Source organism: Lissotriton helveticus, chromosome 1_1 (assembly GCF_964261635.1).
Source record: "Lissotriton helveticus chromosome 1_1, aLisHel1.1, whole genome shotgun sequence".
Taxonomy (NCBI): domain Eukaryota; kingdom Metazoa; phylum Chordata; class Amphibia; order Caudata; family Salamandridae; genus Lissotriton; species Lissotriton helveticus.
In genome coordinates this window covers 1,319,324,924-1,319,346,797 of record NC_136057.1, presented here as the reverse complement: position 1 = coordinate 1,319,346,797, position 21,874 = coordinate 1,319,324,924, and the positions used below count along the sequence as shown (strand labels likewise).

At 43.2% G+C, this 21,874-nt stretch overlaps 1 protein-coding gene across 1 annotated transcript in view; it reads right to left on the bottom strand.

Annotated features, from left to right (window-relative positions):
- The window catches only part of LOC144763964 (uncharacterized), a 725,263-nt gene that overhangs the window by 670,831 nt on the left and 32,558 nt on the right, over positions 1-21,874 (bottom strand). Inside the window, exon 6 of the mRNA XM_078650044.1 lies at positions 6,141-6,283. Within this exon, the coding sequence (XP_078506170.1) occupies positions 6,141-6,283 (143 nt within the window). The remainder of the gene's footprint in view (positions 1-6,140; positions 6,284-21,874) is intronic.

The window sequence follows — 21,874 nt, the reverse complement described above, 5'->3', positions numbered from 1 at the left end:
TGAACACTTCAGGAAATTCCCTTCTAAGCTTCTCAACCAAGGCATCACTATTTTACGTTGGTAGTTCAATAGCAAATTCAAGAGGGTTTGCCCTAGGGTCAAGCTTAACTCCTAAATCAAATTGTTGTGGCCATCCCAGTAATGACTTCCCACTTTCTGTCACATAAACTTTGCTTGATGCATAGTTTTTGCCAAATACTAACTCAGCTGAAAAATATCCCACTAAATCAATTTTATGGCCCGTATATCCACCAGGAGATACATCTGGTGATGTTAAACATCTCCCAGGCCAATTGTCCTCAAAGATCTTGCGGGAAATAATAGTAAACCAAGCACAAGAGTCAACATAGAAGTCTAACTCGATACCATCTACTTTGACGATGCAAGATGGAAATTTGGAAACACCTTCAACACAACATACATTAATAACCGTGTTGATGTCATTCTCATCATTACCGGTACTGAGATCATCATCACTTGAATAATGCATGTAATTGAACTTTTTTTTGGGTGATTTACAGAATTTAGTGAAATACCCTTTTCTATTACATTTAGCACAAACTTTATCAAAGCCCGGACAATTCTTGTAATTGGCTAAGTGCGAATTACTACCACATCTAAAACACAACAGTGTATGACTGCGTTTCTCACTATACTGATTCATACTCTTATGGTTAGTATCAAATTTGTTGGAAGTGTTACTCCTTTGACTGGAAGACATCTTTTGTTTATTCTGTTCTTTCAGTTCCTTATTTACATTAAAAACATCACTTTTATCCTTACCCCTAATTTCCTTCACAAACTTTTCTGAATGCTCAATTGACTTAGGAATATCAATCGCTGCATTCAAGGATAAATCAGGGGTAGACCATAGTTTCTCTTGAACTTTTTTACTATTCGTACGCATCAAAATCTGGTCTCTTAATACCTGGTCATAAGAAATATGTTCAAATGCGCAAGTAGCTGCGAGTGATCTTAGAGAAAATACATAATCTTCAATGGATTCCTCGTCACGCTGTTTACGAGAGTAGAAAATAAACCTTTCCATCCCGACATTTTTCTTTTTCCCAAAACGAATGTTAAGTTGGGTAGATGCATACTGATACACATTAATTCTACCCGGGTTAATTAAAACAGGAAGAGTTTTAAATTCTTTAAGTCCAAAACCGCCTAAACAGTGTTTTAAAAGAGAAAGTTTCCTCTCTGCTTCACAATCCTCACCTTCCATGACCTCCACATAGGCTAAAAACATTGGCTCCCAAACTTCCCAAGACATAGGAGGTTCGCCAGAAGCTGTTAGAAATGAGGGAGGAAGTAATATACCAGACATTTTATCAAGAGAAATAATAAAAAATAAAATAAATAATAATTGTGATGAATTACAAGAATAGAAATAACAAGCTAAAAAGAAAGTTCATGAAGCTTACTCATAAAGCATAAAGAAAACAAGTTAATATTCCAAAAACCGTGTATAAAGTCAAATCAACCGTATTGCTGTTGTAGAAGTGGCAATAACAGTGCCAAAACCCATTTTCATGTGTATCATAGAGCGAGCATCGCTGTAACTTCCCAGATGAAACGATGACACGTAACCATGGAAACCTTCAAACAAAAATGGTCGCCGACGTGCAAAACGTGATGAGGTAGGACCACAATGCAATGCCTTCCCACAATCCCTAGCGTGTCAATCCGGAATACAGTAAGAGGACGCAGCTAGGCAACAACATGGGCATTCTTGGAGAAGATTCTCTAAATTGCCGTTGATACGTGTCTTCGATGCTCCAACAAAGTAAGTTCAATAATAAACAAACAGGATACACAAGATGTCGGGAATAAATAAAAATAAAAAATAGGTTATGAAAACAGCCGCAGGTGCTATCAAATGCACGAATGTAAAGAGTAACTGTAGACTGCCGCAGGAGCAATCCAGGATAAAAAAAAAAAAAATGTAATTTCAACTCCGGAAAAGAAATACGAAAAATAGTTGAACAAACACGGTTGAAACAATGGATACACCACCGCTCGATTTACGCCGTCGAATAAGTTTCCAAATGAAGTACGCCACGGCTCGATAACTGCGGTCGAGAGCGAAATAAATTAAATAATCTCACGTGATTATTCTCCTTGTGCAGGATCGTACCCCTCGTCGCCAGTGTAGGGAAGTTAAATCCGTTAAATAAAACACATTGACAACTGTGTTTATAGAGAAGAGATTTAATGCAGCTTCTCATGTCATAGGTTATCAGTTAATGCACAACATTCTCCCCGTGATCCAACTCCCCATGAAAACCATAACATTTCTTAAAGAGAACACTATCTTCCACGAGCACGGAGTGCACGTGGAAGATAAATACATAACAATATATATGCAACAAAAAGCTTTTCTGGGGAATAAGTGTGTTGTAAATAACACAGCATGCAGGTTTTGGTGCACAGAACACTAAAATGTGTATCTTATGTACCATTTTCAGACAAAACTCACAATTGATGCTATTATTCACACCCAACAAATTGGGACCTCCTCTTAGTATCTAACTTAACATGCGCAATAGATATCACACACTCCTCCAATCAGGGCCAAATTAGAATTGCGTAGTTCATAGAACAAAATTGTGCAGCCCTAATGAGCATAATTTTCAATGTGTTTTTGGGAAAAGATATATGCATGCAATATTGTTAGATGCACTTAACCTTGGAATGGAGCCAAGAGGAGTGACCAGTACATAGGTGACTAACTCGTGTTTTGTGGGGTTGTTAAGATTTGGGACTGTTTTGCAGTCGGGGTGTAACCTTTTACAGAATAGCCAGGCCTTTTCTGCTTCCCTGAATCTGAGGAGGTTTTGGATGTTTCCAATCTTTGCAAGGAGTGGGTTTTAAAATGTTGCTTTGTGGACAGAGAAGGAAGTTCCATCAGTGTGTAGCTTCCTGGAGGAAATGAATGAGGGCTGGGCTGCCAGTTTTGAGGCCAGTGGTCTAGTCTGTGGATATCAGTGAAGCTTTGTTGCATTGCCAAAATTTCATTTGTTTCATTCATTTCATTTGTTTTATTACCTACAGTTACCCTGTTGGTAATGAAAAGTGATTTGAAAGAGGAACATCTGCCCAAGTATTTTGAGAGCAGGAGATACTAGGGCAGGCCAAGAAGAACCCCTTGGAAGCAGGAGCTGCCCACCTTCTACGTAGGGCCTCAAGGCAAACCTCTCATGATCCTTACTATACTAGTTACATTTAGCTGAGGAGACAGCAGGAGGGATTGTGGAAGGCAGGAATGACCTCTTTGAGGACAGAGGTCAGCATGGTTGTCTTATCTTCAGCAATAGTTTATATGGAAGAAGGCTATGTTAGCAGAAGTGGCAGTGCTCAAAATGGATAATACTTTGTGAAGGTATTTTCGGTCTCTGCAGTAAGTGCTTCCTGCTCAGATGAGGCAATATGTTACCTCAAATGAGGTAGGGATTCGGTTCGCAGGCCCTAATGATTATGTTTAATTTCCTGCCCTCCACAACGAAGTACAGACATGTTTGCCTGCAGCTCAGTCTTTTTCTGACACTATGATTACTCCAAAATATTATGCAATTGTTCTAATTTAACCCCATCATTCTTATTAGGAGACAGTCTCATACATCCAAAGTTCTTTCTGGGATTACTTGATCGTACTGCTACTAAGCATCCACCCAAGAAGTCTTATTTCATGCGTTATTTGCTTCACACAAGAATTCAATAGAAATCTGCAAACATTGTTATCAGTAAATACATTCTCATTCTTCAAGCACTGTTGCAAGGTATTTTCACGAATGTTATTTCTATTTAATATTCTGCTCCCATTTGTGTTCAGGGGTACATTGCAGGTTTAAATGTCAGCCCTGAGCAGCCATGGCATTTATTCACAAAAATGGCAGCAATAGCTGTAGGGGCATCAAAGGTTGATCCCTTTACCAATGCTTAGCTCCACAACAGCTTCTTATTTGCTGCCCAGTGGCTAGGTAAAGAGACTTGAATGTGAAAACTACATAAGATTTTTAAAGCTCTGTTTATTTTCTGATCATTTTACTTAGGCAAGGGGTACTGATTGCAGTGCGATGAATGCCAAATGGAAAACTACGTCAACATCTCTTACCCTTCCTAAACCCAGACTGACATCCATCTATGATGTGGGGAAATTATCTATAATCAAGCTTGTGTGCCCAGTTTCTATCCTTAATGTATGTTATTAGAGCAAATCTTATCAAACATGGGTTGTGTTTCTTGATAAATGACCACCCAAGCATTTCTAATTAAAAAATATTTGGTGGGAGTTGTCACAAAGTACCAAATAATATATATTCAACATTCTTTGTGCTATAGAGCTAGGATATGTGGTAGCTTCCCAAAAACAGCTACAAAGCTGTTTACTATACTAACATCATATTCAGAAAATTACATAAAAGTACTGTGTGCAGGCGAAATGAAGCATGAACAGAGCAGTAACTAAATAAATGTGCTTGAACTGCATTTTTTGCTTCCAATTTTCAAAACCTTCCTTTAGTGGAAGGATGGTGAAATATCTTGTAAATAATTTTTTTATGACTAGTTAGGTTGACAGAACTGGCCCGGAGTGTTTGGAATGTACGATTTGCTCTTGATTGTGATGTATAATAGAATCTGGTGTTTCGCATTGCACCAGGTTTACTGGGCTAATGTGTATTAAAATAGAACATTAGTCATTCACTGGGCTAACATTCCTTGAGATCCCCAAAATGTTGTTATGCCGAGAATAATGTTACTGACCCTGTGTGCTTTAAAATTCCCAATTAGCCACATGTAGTCTCCAAGAATGACTCTGTGTATTACGCACTACATCGGAAAAGCGAAGGGAGCCCCCCACAAATAATGTTGATTCAGCTCCTATGACGTCTCTGTCTCAACTAATCCATGTGTTAGCCCCCCAAAGTTTGAGTCTAGTTGTGCCCCTGGTATGAGGTCTTAAGATATGATGTCAGTTCCTAGTATGATGTCACTTCCTGTGAGACCATGTGCGATGATACGCGCCATGATGTCAAATGCACACTGCCTACTTGTTTTAGTAAGTTTTAAGGACTTGTGCCCAGATGAAATGGTGCAAATATGTTTGTGACACGTTAGGGCCACACGTTTGACTGACCTGTGGGTTTCGCCAGAAACGATTAGCTCAGGGTCTATGAATGCATCAAAACGTATATGCTAGAACTGGGTAGACGCTGCTAGGAGGAACAATTATAGCTTAAGAAAAATCACACAATCATTTTTAACTTTTAAGAGCATGCCCGTGTTTGAACCCCATTTGGCTGGGATTGAGAATCCGATTGAAAGGGCTCTGTATATCAAATTTCGTAGAGGTAACTAAGCTACATTCTGGAGTTCGCCGTTTTAGCTGAAAGGGCATTGTTTTACTTCACTTCTACAGTACTACAGTTCATTTTTTACTCTAATGCTTATTGTATAGTTTACCAAGGGACATACAATTGTCACATATTTTGTCTAGCTCATGGGATAAATGTCAGGAATTGAAAGTCAGAAATGTATACTTCCCTGCTGTATATTTAAGTCTTATCACACTTCTGTTAGTAATCAGAAATACTCTATGTGCTTAATTATAGTATTAAATGTGCAGACGTGCCTACCGCGTACATAGATCTACCTGCCCATTATATGATTCTGCCTTCAGATTACATGCATCAGGGTCCTGGCCTTTAGTACCAATAACCAAAGGTGATTGGGCATAGCGTGAAATCCCCAATTTGCAGTGTGGGGAATGCGGCTTTAAATTGTGATCAAAAACTGTTGGTCCCGATTACTGTTCCAACCACTTAGTTGGAGTTTCATGCTTTATACTGGACTTTCTTCTAGTGCTGCTTAGAAGGCCTGGCTTAATTTATATTGTCTGCCATCAAAGATAAGGTAAAACTTGTCTTTGTCGGTCTTACATTCCTCTGGTATTGAAACAGTATTTCGTTAAAATAACGAATTATTATTTATTTACATGTTATTATTAATGAGTAAATAAAAGTATGTTATTTTACTACTAGTCAGTATATTTTGACATTGTTATTGCTTTACACATTTGAACCAATTGCACGAAATGCGCTTTGTCTGCATCCAGTGCCCAACCCTTCTTCCCTTACCTGTAAACTTGCTGTGAAGATTGATAACATGGCCATTATGAGGTTGGTGTACTCTGCCAGGACATCCCACCAGGGTTTTAGGACCCTGAAAGCTGGATTCGGTTCACCGAACTGCTTAAGTTGTCCAATGGCAAGCATGTTTTCTACAGAAAAAGAGAAGCAAATCAGTTTCTCGGTTAAACACTGCTTTGATTGAGGAAATCAAGGAATATAAAAATACTACGTATTATTTTTGTTCTTTCTCAGAACACTGCTTTACTTATCGAGGTACATTTCATAGAAACAATACCTTGTTTAGATAATGGCCGTAGCTGTTAACAGTGACGAGGTGTGAAATAAGAAGTAGTGATGCTATTGCAAAAAAACTCAAGGGGTAGATTATAGGTACGCACATACAGTGTATCTCTTCCACTGAAGAACTCCACATATATGTTGTATGTGAAGATGTGTGTTGATGTTTTCTGTGTGAGAATGGGCCATGACTCACGAGAGGAAAAGCCGCAAGTGGGTCATTGTGCCCCTCCCCTCCCTCAAAAATGGCTATACGTTTTTATTGTATCATCAAAGGAGACTAGCTCAATATGACTTTTAATATTAGGACTCTGACTGGTTTTGTCAGTGGACACCTCGTTGGTGTGTTCATGAAGCCCTCACCCACCAACCTGGTTGGTGGCATGCTTCATTATCGGGCCCACCCAGTAACACCTAGCGTGTCCCGGGTGTGCTGCGACGCCCGATTACAGAGGAGCTGGTATATTGCTGAGAGTGCAGTGTAGGGTGCGTTTGTGAAGTGACAGTTAAAACGGCTTGGCGGAGGTCCCAATACCCGAGGGTAAATTACACTTTAATAATTGGGCCGCCGTCAGCGGTTAAAAGTAAGGCTGAGGGATGTTAAGGTGGTGAGTTACGACCTCCTACATCCAAACGTGGGTCGACATGTTTCAGCCAGTGGCTTAAATATCTGGCTTTCCTCAGGACCTAAATAAAAGAGTGGTATACGTTTTTATTACCATCTTTGGGTGTGGGAAGGGGCCACGACTCAAGAGGAGAAGCTTAGTGTGCTGTGGCTTCACACACAGGTGTGCATTGTTGAGCCTGTAGGCATCATTTGTGTTTCTAAAGGAAGGAGGGCGTGTGCTTGTGTAATGGTAGCTCTGTGGCTATATATCGCTATTAGAGTGGGTGTATGTTGGTGGGTGTTTAACTGTGTCATGCTGGGACTGTTTGTTGCTAATAGATTGGATGTACTTTTTGAGTAACTGTATAATAGTGGGACTGCAGTCACAGGGCACAAGTTATAGAGACAGAAGATGGGTGTGTGGGTGATAACATTAGGTGTGGTAACACACGGTACTACGTATTTACTTTTTGTACTTCCTGTTTGGTAAGTTTTGACTTTTTGGTGGGTGTCTGTCATTGTGAGTATTTTATATATGGCTGGAATGTAATTGGGTAATGATGTGTTAGTCGGTAAATTAAGTAGTTTGATTTGGTGTATGATCATGTATTGTTGTATGATGGTAGGTAAGAGTGATGTTGATTATGTAATTATTACATGGACCCTGCATAGGTAAATAAGATGGCTCTATAGTGTATGATGGTTGTATTGTGAGTTTTAAAGTATAGGTAGGCAAGACGCTGGTGATGTCAACGGTGATGCCATTTAAGATACCAAAGATTTCATTGGAGATGTCGTCATATGTGAGGTCATGCACAATGCAAGGTGGAGACTCAGTTATAATTAACATACGTAACCTTGACTAGCAAATATCAGAGGTTTTTACAGAATTAATTCAAAACCATAACTGTAATTTAACTGTGATTTCTAAAGTAAATTTCCAAGGTAATTTTTTTAATTTTTTTTATGTGTTGTGATAAATCCTAACCATAGTTTCACTATTTGGGTTTTTAGGACATACTGTATTCAAATGTCTCCCACTCTAAACTACCCCATGCAGCTAGACCCTACTGCAGACAGTCTTTGGTCATATGTAGTTGGGGTTGGCTGCAAGGTTGTGCCCAACTCCTCATGGGGGGCCTTCTTCAACTGCGAGTGGCCTTTGGCCCTACACTGCAAAAATTGTCTGAGTACCTAGGCTGCACCAGAGGTATAGTCTAGCATTTATTGTTTGTCTATTCCACACTATTTGCACTTCCAAGGTTAAAAAGCAACTATAAAAGATATTTATTGAAATTGTTTTATTTCTTCACAATTAAAGGTAGTTCTGAAAACTTTTTAAAATATGTTTGTGATTTTTACTTTGTTGTTGTTGAAAAAAGTAGGCAATGACCACCTTAACTTAGGACAAAAAAAGATTGGTGGAAAAAATGAGGGAGCAAAAAATAATGAGGACTGAATAAAACACCTTCTCTTGGAACTTCAGCAACTTCCAATGAATCTAGGTGTTCTGCTCCCATGCCAAATATGGGTTTGCACGCAATGAAACAGAGTAAAATCCTCTGCATGTAAGCATCAGTTTCAGAGGCTTTCTCTGCTGCTGAATCTCGTCTTTGGCTACTAGTAGCTTTCATTGTTTCCTCTCCCATACTTACCCTACCGATTTGGACAGTAGCCCATCACTTTTGCGACAACCAAATCACCTACCATTTCACCCTCGACTTTCTGCTGCTTTTTAGGGCTAGGCAGGGCTGGTAATTGCTGTGCCTGTGAGGTTCAAGAACAAGCCCTAGGGCAGCCTAGAGAAGGGTGCTGGACTAAAGAGAGCAATAATAGCCAATCAGCTGCTACTACACCCACGGCCAATGAGACGACAGCGGGTGGGGTTGAATGTCTCACTCACTACTTTTATTCTATTTTCTGTATTAGAACTGTGAGTGACTGGGTGTGCAGATTATGGTCTCACGAATAATCCACTGAGCACAGTCCTGCTTTTGAAGGGTCTGGCAATGTCTCATGACAGGGGACTCCTGCAGGAAACCTTTCCAGTGGCAGAGGGCAAACGCACGGTTCCCACTGCTAAAGAAACTAGTCTGACTCACGTTTTCCATCTCAGAAATGGGTTAAAAAAAATCAAAATCCTTTAATAAATATTCCCTTGGAGTACAAGTCCAAGATTGGAGGCTCAATTGCTCCTGCTGTGAAAGTGAAACACAGAAATTGTTGCTCAACCAAATGATAGAGGTAATGCTGAATGAATCATACATTCACCCCCAGACAAGCCAGGTCCTAACTGGACCAATAATTAGCATCCTGGGACCGGTTTCAGGGTATTACCCCTCATCAGCCCGGCTACCTTTAATCCATTGGCACAGTGAGCAAGGGCATGCCCATCCCACTTAGGGCGAAAAGTGCTGCATAAACAAATGATAGACGGAATGCTGAATGAATCATACATTCACCCCCAGTCAAGAAAACTGGACGTGGGTCCCTTGCTCGCTATGACACTGTATTCAAGCTAGCCTGGCTGATGAGGGGTAGTACCCCGAAACTAGTCCCAGGATGCTTGTTTCCAGTCCAGGGATGACCTGGCTTGGTAGTTCAGGCTGGACTGCTCCCAGGAGGAACAGCGTCAAGACTGATTTGCATATAGCTGGGGTCAAACTGGGGTGGTATGGTGAGCAAAAGAACGATAGAATAAACCAGATCTGTGACTGGGGTGCGTGGTTAAAACGTTTCAGCACTCCATCCATCATCTTGTTGTGTTTGCTGTCAAACAAAGGAAGACACAGATGGGCAGAGACATTTAGTGATCTTCACATCACCAAAGCTGTGATTGTGCGGGACAGGCCCAGGCTGCGCTGCCTTGTTGGGCTTGTTCCTCAGACTCCTCACACATAAACATACAATCAACCCTCTCATAAATAAGCAGACGTGACTCAATAAAAACAAATATCAGGTTGAGAGTTAAACAGACTGCAGTCAGCTATGTGTTACCTATGAGCATAATAGACTAGTATAGTTTATGTCGATGGATGAGTCCACAGTCTTCCACATAACTTCGCCAGTCCATTACACATCACTTACTGGATTAGATTTTACCTTCACAAGGAACGAATCTCACGGAACTGGAAACTGATAATATAGGACCTTGCCCCATGGTCGAAACCAGAAACATTGAACGGATAAGCCCTGAATCTCACGGAACTGGGAACTGACAATATAGGACATTCCCCTATGATCGAAGACAGAAAAGCCCTGAATCTCACGGAACTGGGAACTGACAATATAGGACATTCCCCTATGATCGAAGACAGAAACATAGGGCGGATAAGCCCCTCAGTCCACCCATGTCATTTGTATTCATGGCCCTACATCAACCCCTGAATGAACATACACTCTTGGTATAGTTGGTGCTACCAGGTGCCAAGCTGCTATCACCTAATCCTTCATGTAGTTGTGACAGATCCCTGCCTAAGCCACCACTGCTAGCTTGCTCTACAGGATGTTGGGTAGATCTTGATTTGCATTGTGCCAGAAACAAAGAAATGCCTCTGCTTCTACCACAGACGTTCTGAAGCCCAGAGCTGGGATGTGGTCATGTGACCAGTGCGTCATCTTGCAGGGTGATAGACCTGTCATTCGACCCTGCAGGCAGGAGGAGCACTAGGCTTGTGCTCCCAATCCTGCTGGAACAAATTCTCCAACGGCTATTAGCCTCACTTGGGGGAGCACTGTGTGGGACGAGTGAGTCCCATGCTGCACTTCCCTTTATGGCTTATTCCTCACTAAATTCACACGCAAACATACACTCCTCATCAACCCTCTTCTTAATAAGCAGCCACCACTTAATAAAGACAGACATCAGGTTGGGGTTTAAACTGACTGGAATGAATATTTATTACCTATTTGTATTACAGACTAAATAGTGTAGTTTATGTTAATGGAGGCGTCCAGACCCCACACCGTTCACCTAACTTCAACAGTCCATTACTAATGACTTACTGGTATGGACTTTAGATTCATGAGGAATGATGCTCCCTGAAGAGAGAACGGGCAATGTATAGCCTAGTCTCTTGGCCAAAGCTGGAAAAACAGAGTAGATACTCTCCTCAGTCCCTCCACTCGCCACTTGTAATCGGTTGTATGATGTTACAAGGCATGCCAATAAAATGCATGTCTTTCCCACACATGTAATACCACCGTTGAGCTTTACAATGCCTGGCATTACATTACATCCTGGACCCTCACTACCCTTTTGTGTGTATGTATATATATATTTGTGTGTGTGTGTGTATATATATATATATATTGGAAGCCAAAAAAAATCTGGATTGACGCAAAACAACTGTACAAAGCGGACTACAAGTTAAAGACGTGGGGCTGATGCGTGCCTTACACGGATTGCAGGATGAGGAAAATATCTCGAGCAGTACGCAGGAAGTAGCAGACAGAGAGGGCATGAATTTGGGACAGCCATCTCAAAGTCCTTTCAAGCCAATATCCTATCCTATCCTATCTGGTCATTTATAGAGCGCACTACTCACCCGTAGGGTCTCAAGGCGCTGGGTGGGGGGTGGGGGGGGTGCCGTTACTGCTCGAACAGCCAGGTCTTGAGCTTCTTCCTGAAGGAGAGGTGGTCTTGGGTCAGGCGCAGGTCGGTCGGGAGTGAGTTCCAGGTCTTGGCGGCCAGGTAGGAGAAGGACCTTCCTCCTGTTGTCGCTCTTCGGATGCGGGGGACGGCGGCGAGGGCGTGGCTGGTTGATCTGAGGAGGCGCTTGGGAGTGTAGAAGTTGATCCGGTTGTTGAGGTAGCTCGGGCCTTGGTCGTGTAGGGCTTTGTGCGCGTGGGTGAGGAGACAGAAGGTGATTCTCTTGTTGACCGGGAGCAATGCAGATCTCTCAGGTGTCCGGAGATGTGGCTGTGTCGGGGGATGTCGAGAATGAGTCTGGCCGAGGCGTTCTGGATCCGCTGGAGTCTCTTCTGGAGCTTGGCGGTGGTTCCGGCGTAGAGGGCGTTGCCGTAGTCCAGTCGGCTGGTGACGAGGGCCTGGGTGACCGTCTTCCTCGTCTCGGTGGGGATCCACCGGAAGATCTTACGTAGCATGCGCAGGATGTTGAAGCAAGACAAGGAGACGGCGTTTACTTGTCTGGTCATGGAGAGGGAGGAGTCCAGGATGAAGCCCAGGTTGCGTGCGTGGTCCGTCGGTTTGGGTGCGGTGCCCAGGGCGGGGGGCCACCAGGAGTCGTCCCAGGCGGAGGGCGAGGAGCCCAGGATGAGGACCTCCGTCTTGTCCGAGTTCAGTTTCAGGCGGCTGGTCGTCATCCATTCGGCTACATCTCTCATCCCTTCGTGCAGGTTGGCTCTGGCGGTGGCGGGGTCGTTGGTCAGGGAGAGGATCAGCTGGGTGTCGTCGGCGTAGGAGATTATGTTCATCCCCAACATGCCAAGGGATGCCATTGATGTGTATGCGGATAGAGTGACAGAAGAAGTGAAACAATTGCAACTCAGAACTATGAAGTCCCGCAAACCGCCCTTTGATAAAATGAGACCGTACACCACTCTCATGAGGAAGTTGAAAACCAACAAGAACATTGTAATAAACCAATCCGACAAGGGTGGGAACATTGTGATCTGGGGCAAACAAGAATATATCGAGGAAGCTAATCGTCATCTGAATGACAAACTATGCTACTCTAAAACGGACATGGCAACAGCAAAACATATCCAAGAGTCTTACCGCAATGATTTATATCAATGGAAACGTGAAGGCTTAATTTCAAAAGACAAACTGAAATTTCTTCATAAGGAATTTCCAGTGCTTCCTAACATATATTTTATCCCGAAGGTTCATAAGCAGCAAGTACCAGTACCAGGCAGACCCATTGTGTCCGCAATCAACAGCACCTTCGAGAATACGTCTAAATATATTGATTTTCACCTACAGGAGTATGTTGTTACTTTACCGGCATACAGCAAAGACACCACAGAATTTCTTTTCCTGGTTAACCAATGTACATGGTCAGATGACCTACTGCTAATAACTATGGACATATCCACATTATATACCAGTATAGTCCACGCTGATGGTATGAGAGCAATACAATTTTTGGGGGACAAACGCCCAATTGAAATGTACCGACACAATCAAATGTTAATTAAGATGGTTGATAAATGTCTACACAACAACATCTTTCTATTTAACAACACGGTATATAAGCAGCTCAGGGGCGTTGCGATGGGGGCATGTTTTTCCCCCAGCTACGCGGGGCTCCACGTAGGTTGGTGGGAAGAACATGTCCTCAAAGCACAACATGTGGGGTATTGGACTGAAAATGTCGTTAAGTACTGGCGATACATTGACGATGTTTTTATCATTTGGCGGGGCACTGCAGCACAGGCAATTGAATTTGTTAACAATATCAATGATAATCAATTAAACCTTAATTTCACATCCAGTATCAGTTTAAAAGAAGCTAATTTTCTCGATGTACATATAGAGATACAAGACAATAAAATAGTCACCAGTCTGTATAGAAAAGCTGCATCGGGAAACACAATCCTGCACGCTGGGAGTTTCCACCCACGACACACCATCACGAGTATCCCCTGCGGGGAATTTTTTAGGATACATAGAACCTGCAGCACATCAGAACTCTGGGACCAGTACCAATAGGAGGCCAAAACTAGACTAATGGCTAGAGGGTACAACTCGAGTAGGTTGGATGAGGCGATGAAAAAGGCTAACACTCTAAACCGCCTAGATCTCCTGGACCCCAACAGAAACAAAGTGGGTACCTCTGAAGGCAGTGAGGAAAGTGGGGCGATAAGACTGATCACAGGCTACAGTCGTCAAGCACGCCAGATCACCAGGATTGTGAAGCAGCAATGGCCAATCATTCTCACAGACCATGTTCTTAAAGAAATTTTGCCCGAGGTCCCGACGGTCATGCGCAATGATCTGGTCACAAATAACCCAGAAATTGCACCTACAGGTGATTGGCTTTCGGGCCGAAAAGGATTTTTCCGTTGCAGTACTTGCAGGGCATGCAAGTTCGGGGTTAATACCACCACTTATGTCACCCCCTTTGATGCAACCCCGGTACCCATCAAAGCTCATTTGACATGCCGCACAGAGCTCGCGGTCTATGTACTGAGGTGTAGTTGCAATTTGCTGTACGTGGGCAGCACGAAGTTGCCAGTCCACGTGCGCATTTTGCAACACTTGAGGGCTATAGTCAATGCCGACCAGAGCTACCCTGTAGCACGGCATTTTCAATCCACCCATGTGTGGTAAATAAATAAATAATACCCTATTTTTGAGTGCATGAATGAATAAATAACAGATAGCTCAATAAATAAGAGTCAAGATTCGAGGTAGTAGGAGTTTTGCAGGTTTATTACAGCATAAGGACAGGATCAGGACAACCTGCATAGGATGAGCAGAACGACAGGGCCCAGCAGGACAACTGGGACCCAGTAGGGGAAAAAGATGCCCAGCAGCTGCTGGGGCTTGGTCTGGGATGAGCGCGCTAACATTCAATAACATAACATTGATATATATATACATAGCGCAAACACATAGCATTACATTGCAGTAGGCGTAACAGTGGGTGGAATAGAAGGCGTGACGTGTAACAGTCGCGAGAGATAACAGTAAAAGTGGGTGTAACTGGGAGTTTACATAGACATGTGATGCAAACGTAACAGAATATGTCATGAATGGGCGGAAACATAGGAGGGGGCTACCTAAGGAGCCGGGACCTCTAACCTAATGGTGCGCGAAAACTGGCAATGACGTGTTACTAGGAGAAGTTGGGGCTACGAACTCTGTGCTAGGAGCAGAGACTAGAGTCTGGAGGGTCGGAGCGACATGTACCTAAACCCTATCTGGTATCTAATGTTTAGGGAACATGTTGATATAAACTAGAAGTCATGAGGGGAAAAGCTAACCTGATTCTAAGACTGGACCATGCATTATTCTACATGTAGTGCGTGAAGAATATTAAATGACCATTAAATACAGTATTTCTCTAACGTGGAGCCGAGAAGGCTAGACAATGACGGAAACTATTGATGCAGTTCAGTAGCTTAGGAATGCAGAAGAGGAGGACTGAACTGATAGCAGGAACTATAACATACTTTTGGCAGACTCAGAGGCAGAGCCGGGCTGCACCGGGCACTGCTAGGCAGGAAGTAAGTGAAGGGTCGAGGATACAGGTGGGGGCTGTATCGCTCCTCAGCGAGGCTTTCAGGAGACAGGAGCTGAATCTGTGGTCCGGGCCCTTTTGAGGCCTAGAAACGGGGACTTTATAATTGAATAACGTGCACACTGAGAAACGTGGCAACATTACTTACATAGGCCTGATATTCGTAGTATTCACGAGGACTGGAAAATAGCATACCAGAGGTGGACACAACTGTAATTGCGTCTTTAATCAGAAATGGGGAATAACATATGCATATTGGTCATGCATACATAACATATGATGGATGAGGCGTAGGGACACAGAACATGGCAAAATTTACTTTTCCACATTCCCTCCTTGTCACTACGTTTACATCAGGAAACATCAATATTCATGATACCGTCTATCATTTCATACAGTACCATTTGCTCGTCTCGAATTGTCTTGGAACGGGATTTAGAACGGGGCTTGGGACTAGGAATACAAGAGGTAGCACACATGCTGCAAATCGCAGGGCCACATTGTATACAGAGGCAGCAGCTAAATATGATCGCTACTGCAATACCTAGGAAGGACAGGACTTTCCATCCCCAGGTGGAAATTACATTCCAGAACCAACCGGACCACGTCCAGGTGCCTGGATCTTGGTGTAACAGATGGGCAATTTTATGGAGTCTGGTTATAGCTGAATAAACAGACGGCGCGTTATTTGGAATGAAAATGCAACAACTGGATCCGAGAATTCTACAGGCCCCGCCCCTATCGGCCAGTATGACGTCAAGGACGAGACGATTCTGTAAAACGACAATTCTCATAAAGGATTGCTCTTCAGTTAAATTACCTAGAGCAGAGGCAGTCTCATCTACTACTGCTTCAAGGGTTCTTGTTAACCTACGGATTAGCTTACTATTTACAACTGTACCTAAATAAGGGAAAACACCTTTATCTATATCAATGAATTGCTCTGCGGCAGTTTCAGTATAATCGACAATCGGGAGATTTCTCTTGTGCCTAGTGTGTACTAAGAAAGAATTCCTATGATAGTCAGGTGGGGCTAGAAAAACAGGTGGCAGTAGGAAGGCAATGTAACAGGTTCCCTCCCAATCGAGGGGCAGACGGACATATGCAGTTTGACCACAAACAAAATAAGAATGACGTGAAGCTTTGAAAATAGATTTCCCACTGTCACCATACTTGACAACAGTAGTACATTCACTATGACCTATATGTACAGAACCATAACTACGGATACATAATTCGCCTTTGACTGGTAGTACTGAAATAGCGGGTGAGTCTGGAGTAGTATCAGACTGAACATTCAGAACCATGAAATTCGACGAATAATTTCCTAAATTATATACTTCATTTTCTAAATCTAAACCTGTTCTGTGGGGGAGACCTTGCTTGTCTGGGAAACATGTACTGTTAAGAAAGGACATATCTGTTGAGGATGACGTTAACGTGGACCATGCTCCACACGAACCATTGTGTGAGAATGGATAAGGAAAGAGTGGCAGAACTCCCTTCGATGTCTGGAAAGGGGGGAGTCGACCACACACCCAACAATTAGTGGCATTGCTGGTCTGGTGTGAATAATGTAACATACGGATGAATGTGTTATTACGCATGGCAAGGCGGTATGCATATTCGTGAGGAGGCAGATCACTAAACGTGTGCTCTACTGTAGCATTAGCAGACATATTTACATGAGGAACTGGTAAATACAGAAAAAATGCGTAGCTGGTGCAGGAAATCATTAGGCTGAGAAATAATATGAAACTCAGAAAAACGATGCATTGTAGTGAACTGCGACTGACTCTCTCACTATGGGGGTCTATTTTATACATGTCAGAAACAGTCTAACCGTTTCACCTAGGGGAGGACTTATACAATCAAACTGGCTGACTTATTAGACCTGAGCTTTAACTTATACTCCTGTTGCGGAGTTTTCTCTAACAAGGGAGGGGTTGTAACAAAGTCTGGTGCGGGACAGTCCTTTAAAACAATGTTCTGGCAATCCTTCGAATCCTGGGAAATGTTCTTGGCAATGTCTTTGACGACTGGCTTTGGTCCTTTAAAAAGTTTTACATGAGAAAGGTGGACCCACCCCTTCCTGCCTTCTAACTTGACGGCAGTTCGGGTGGTCAAGAGGACTTGACGTGGCTCTTTCCAACGTGGTTCCAGCGGACTTGATCTGTCAAAGTTGCGGATCATCACCAACGACCCTGGAACGATCTCGTGCGGTGCCACCTCGGTATTGTCTGGAAATGCGGCGGCAACCTGTGAACGACATGAGTTGAGGGCAGACATCAAGGAAGCTAGGTAATCTGTCAGCATATTACATGAAACATCGGTAATACATCGGGGTCTAGGAGTACCCCACATGTTAGGGGGGCGGCCGAATACGACCTCATACGGGGACAGACCTGATCTGGAATGTGCGACCATACGCATGTAAAACAGAGCGACTGGCAAAGCAACTAACCAGTCCACACCCTTGTCTTTACAGATTTTTGCAATACGGATTTTCAGAGTCTGATTATGTCTTTCTACTAGTCCAGCTGCTTCTGGATGGCGTACACAATGGAACTTCCACTGGTACCCTAACAACAGGGAAACGTGTTTCATGAGTTCAGATGAGAATGGCTGACCGTTATCAGAATATACGACTCTAGGGAGTCCATATCTAGGGAAGAATTCACGAACCAACTGCTTGGCAGTGGTCGCGGCTGTGTAATCTGGGACTGGATATGCTTCTGTCCATCTGGACAAAGCGCATACAACTACAAGGACATACTTGAAACCTCGACATCGCTCCATTTGAATATAATCCATCTGGAGGACCTCAAAAGGGTGGTCAGGGGGCTGGAAACCACCTTGTTCCACCGGGACACTTTTACCTGGATTAAACTGACAACATATCATACAGGTACGGACTTTCTGCTTGGCTGCAGCTCGTAAATGCTTGTTGAACCAAATGTTCTGGATACTGTCTAACATAGCTTTTTCTCCTAAATGTGCTGGACTATGTGCGGTATTGATAATGACTTGAACCATAGAATCGGGGAGAAACCATGTGGCTCTACCCTTCGTTAACCATCCTTGATCTGTCTGGACCCCTCCTTGTACAGACCATTTCTTGATTTCATCGGGAGTAGCATGTGACTGGATATCTATGACATCTTGAGTAGGGTCCTTAACTGTCATGCATGTAGTCAGGTCTGGAATATGTGTCTGATTAACTGGAACGTCTGGAGTCTGTGCTGTAAGCTTGGCTGTGCGGTCTGCTAGATCATTACCTTGGGAAATAATGTCTGTGACTTTCGTATGTGCTTTGCACTTCATGATAGCAATAGATGTCGGTAAATGTATGGCATCTAACAGGGCTTGAATAAGGAAACCATGCTGAATCTTGGTTCCATGAGAAGTCATAAAACCTCTCTCCTGCCAGAGCACTCCGAAGTCGTGTACAACTCCGAATGCGTAACGTGAATCTGTGTAAACATTAACCTTCAGGCTCTTGGCATGTATACAGGCTTGTGTCAGAGCAACTAGCTCTGCTGCTTGAGCGGACAGGGTATCAATACGGTGTGTTTCAATAACTTCAGTGTCAGTAGTCACTGCATACGCGGCGACTAGTTCTCCTGTACTAGTTCTCATACATGAACCATCCACATAAAGTGTCAGGTCAGGATCTGGTAACGGAATATCTGTCAGGTCTTGTCTTGGCTTTGTCGTAATGTTAACTACTTCCACACAATCATGTGTGTCTGAATTTGAACTAACTGATGGTAACAGTGTAGCAGGATTCAGGACGTTGCAGCGTCTAATTTCTATGTGTGGCTGGAACAGTGTCAATTCATAACCTGTTAAACGTGCAATTGTCAAGTGCTGAGTTTGTGTTCGGTTTAAAAGAACTTCTACTGAATGTGGGACCTGTACTGTCAGGGAATGTCCTAAAACTATAGAATCACTTTGTCTGATAGCTAGTGCTGTGGCTGCAACTGACTTGAGGCACGCAGGCAACGCCTGGGCGACTGGATCTAATGTGCTCGAAAAATAAGCACAGGGCTTGTATTGACCTGCTTGATCTTGTGTGAGGACAGATAATGCTGTACCTTCGCGTTCAGTAACGAAAAGTGTAAAAGGCTTACTGTAGTTCGGTGTAGCTAGAACTGGAGCTTGACATAGGGCTTTCTTTAACTCGTTGAAACTAAGTGTATGGTCAGATGTCCAAGGGAGGACAGTCGATACGGCTGTCTCCTGTGTCGTTAACTGTATCAGTGGCTTGGCTAGGAATGCATACTGGGGAATCCATTGTCTACAATAAGAAGTAAGGCCGATAAAGGCACGTACCTCCTTCTGGGTTCTGGGCTGGGGAAGACTCGCTATTAACTGGATACGGTCGGGTGTCAACTGCCTACCCCTCTTGGACAGCAAGTGTCCTAAGTATACCACTTGCTGGACACAGAATTGAAGCTTCGAAGGTGACACCTTGTGCCCCATCTCGGCTAGAAAATACAGAACCGTAAGTGATGCTCGCTCGCAAGCACGTTCAGAACGGGCTGTGATCAGTAGATCATCGACATACTGGAGCAGGGCAGTGTCAGTTGGCATGTGAATGTTGTCTAGTTGTCTCTTGAGTGCTTGACTGTAAATACTAGGGCTTTCTGTGAAACCTTGAGGAGCGCGTGTAAACATATAGCTCCTTCCATTTAAACAAAATCCGAAAAGAAACTGGCTGTCTGGATGAATTGGAACACTAAAAAATGCATTCTTGAGGTCAATAACAGTGAAAAACATGGCTTCGGAATCAATGGCTGTTAACAGGGAAGAAATGTCTGGAACAACTGGGTACTGAGGAATAATACATTTATTAAGCTCTCGTAAATCAATCACTAATCGGTATACTGGGGGTGCATTCGGATCAGTACGTTTCATGACTGGAATGATCGGAGAATTGCATACATTGGAGTCAGTTTCTACAACTACTCCTTGAGCCATGAGCTCGTCAATAATTTTGGATAAGGCTGCTACAGCCTCAGGTGGCAATCTGTACTGCCTGATTCGCGGTAACACTACACCCGGTTTGAGAGTCACACGATAGGGTGTGATTTGCATGTAACCTACATCAGTTGGACCTTGCGCCCATAAATACTGTGGAACATTAGACAATCTTGAATCAAAATCTCGTAATACATAGTGACCCTTAAAGTCACGTAGGAACAGACGTATTCCCTCTGGGGAACAGCAAATAACTGCACCTAGTTCTTTCAGTGTCTTAATACCTAATAGATTTTCTGGACATGACTTAGTAAGTAACAGATCAGTAGTACGGGACAATGGACCTACTTCTAGAGTAACTGGCTTAGATATTTCATTAACTATGGGTTTTCCTGAAAATCCAAGGGAAACATTTCTTGAGCCTGAGAGCGGAGCCCCTGGAACTTCGGCGTGACTAATTGTGGTCCTACTTGCCCCTGTATCGATCAAAAACTTTCTGTCTTTCCCTAATACTTGACTATGAACATAGGGACCCTCTTGATCTACAGGAATCTCGATGAGAGGCAAGCCTACCTCCCTCTCTAGGCTGTTTCATGAATATGACTGGTACTCTGGATACTCAGACTGTGCATACTGGTACATCTGCGATGTAACGTGCTGTGTTGCAGCAATAGGCTGCGGTACTGTAACTGTCTGTAGTGCATTCTGTAGCTGGGGAGTCTGTGAAATTTGTTCTTGTCTCGGCGGACGTGGTCTTTCTTTAGTCTTACCAGTAGCTATGTTGTGTTTCAGAACTGCACACTCGTTTATAAAATGACCTGGCTGTTTACAATAATTGCAGTTCCCTTTAACGGGAGCTGCAGGGTGACTGGCTTGATTCGGACCTCTCTTCTGACTGTCTTGAGGAATAGATTGTGCAACTAGCACTTTCATTTTCGTGTCTTTCATACGTTTTCTCTCGTGTTCTTGCTCTTCTCTGATTCTATTCTGGTGGTACTGGAGCATCTGGAGCATCTGGGACGGACTATTTGCTTGCCAGGTGCTTTCGACTTTCAAAACTCGGTTTTTAATCTGTGGACTTGAATTCTCGACCAATTTGGTAACGAAAAGATGAGGGTATGACTCACTACTTGTCTTGAGACCACTGTTAATACTGAAACATTTCTCAAATCTAGAATAAAAATCACTAATATCCTCTTCTTGTTTCTGTTTACAGGCTGAGATTGCATCCCAGTCTTCTTTCCTAGTTGTCAATAATCTGGGTAAAACTTGAATCAATAATTCTGGTAAATCTTTACATTTATCTCCAAGACCGGTACCTGGTACTCGTGCCTTGTCTTCAGCTTCTAGAGCTGTCCAATCGATCTTTTTCTCTCCCACCTCCCATTCTTTTTCCTTTAACTTTTCATACACCCCTGCGGGTAGCAGAACCTTTAACATTTTAATGATATCTGGGTAGGTGTATTCTCCCATACGGAGCATGTCTTTTAATTCTCGATGGAACCCTGCTGGATCTTTGTCATGACAGGGAATTAATTTCTTCATCTCGAGGAGTTCCATCTTTGATATCGGAGTGTATACAAACACTCGTTGCATGTCGCCACCCGCCCCTTGGACTGGGTGGACTTCTCGTAACGGATTCT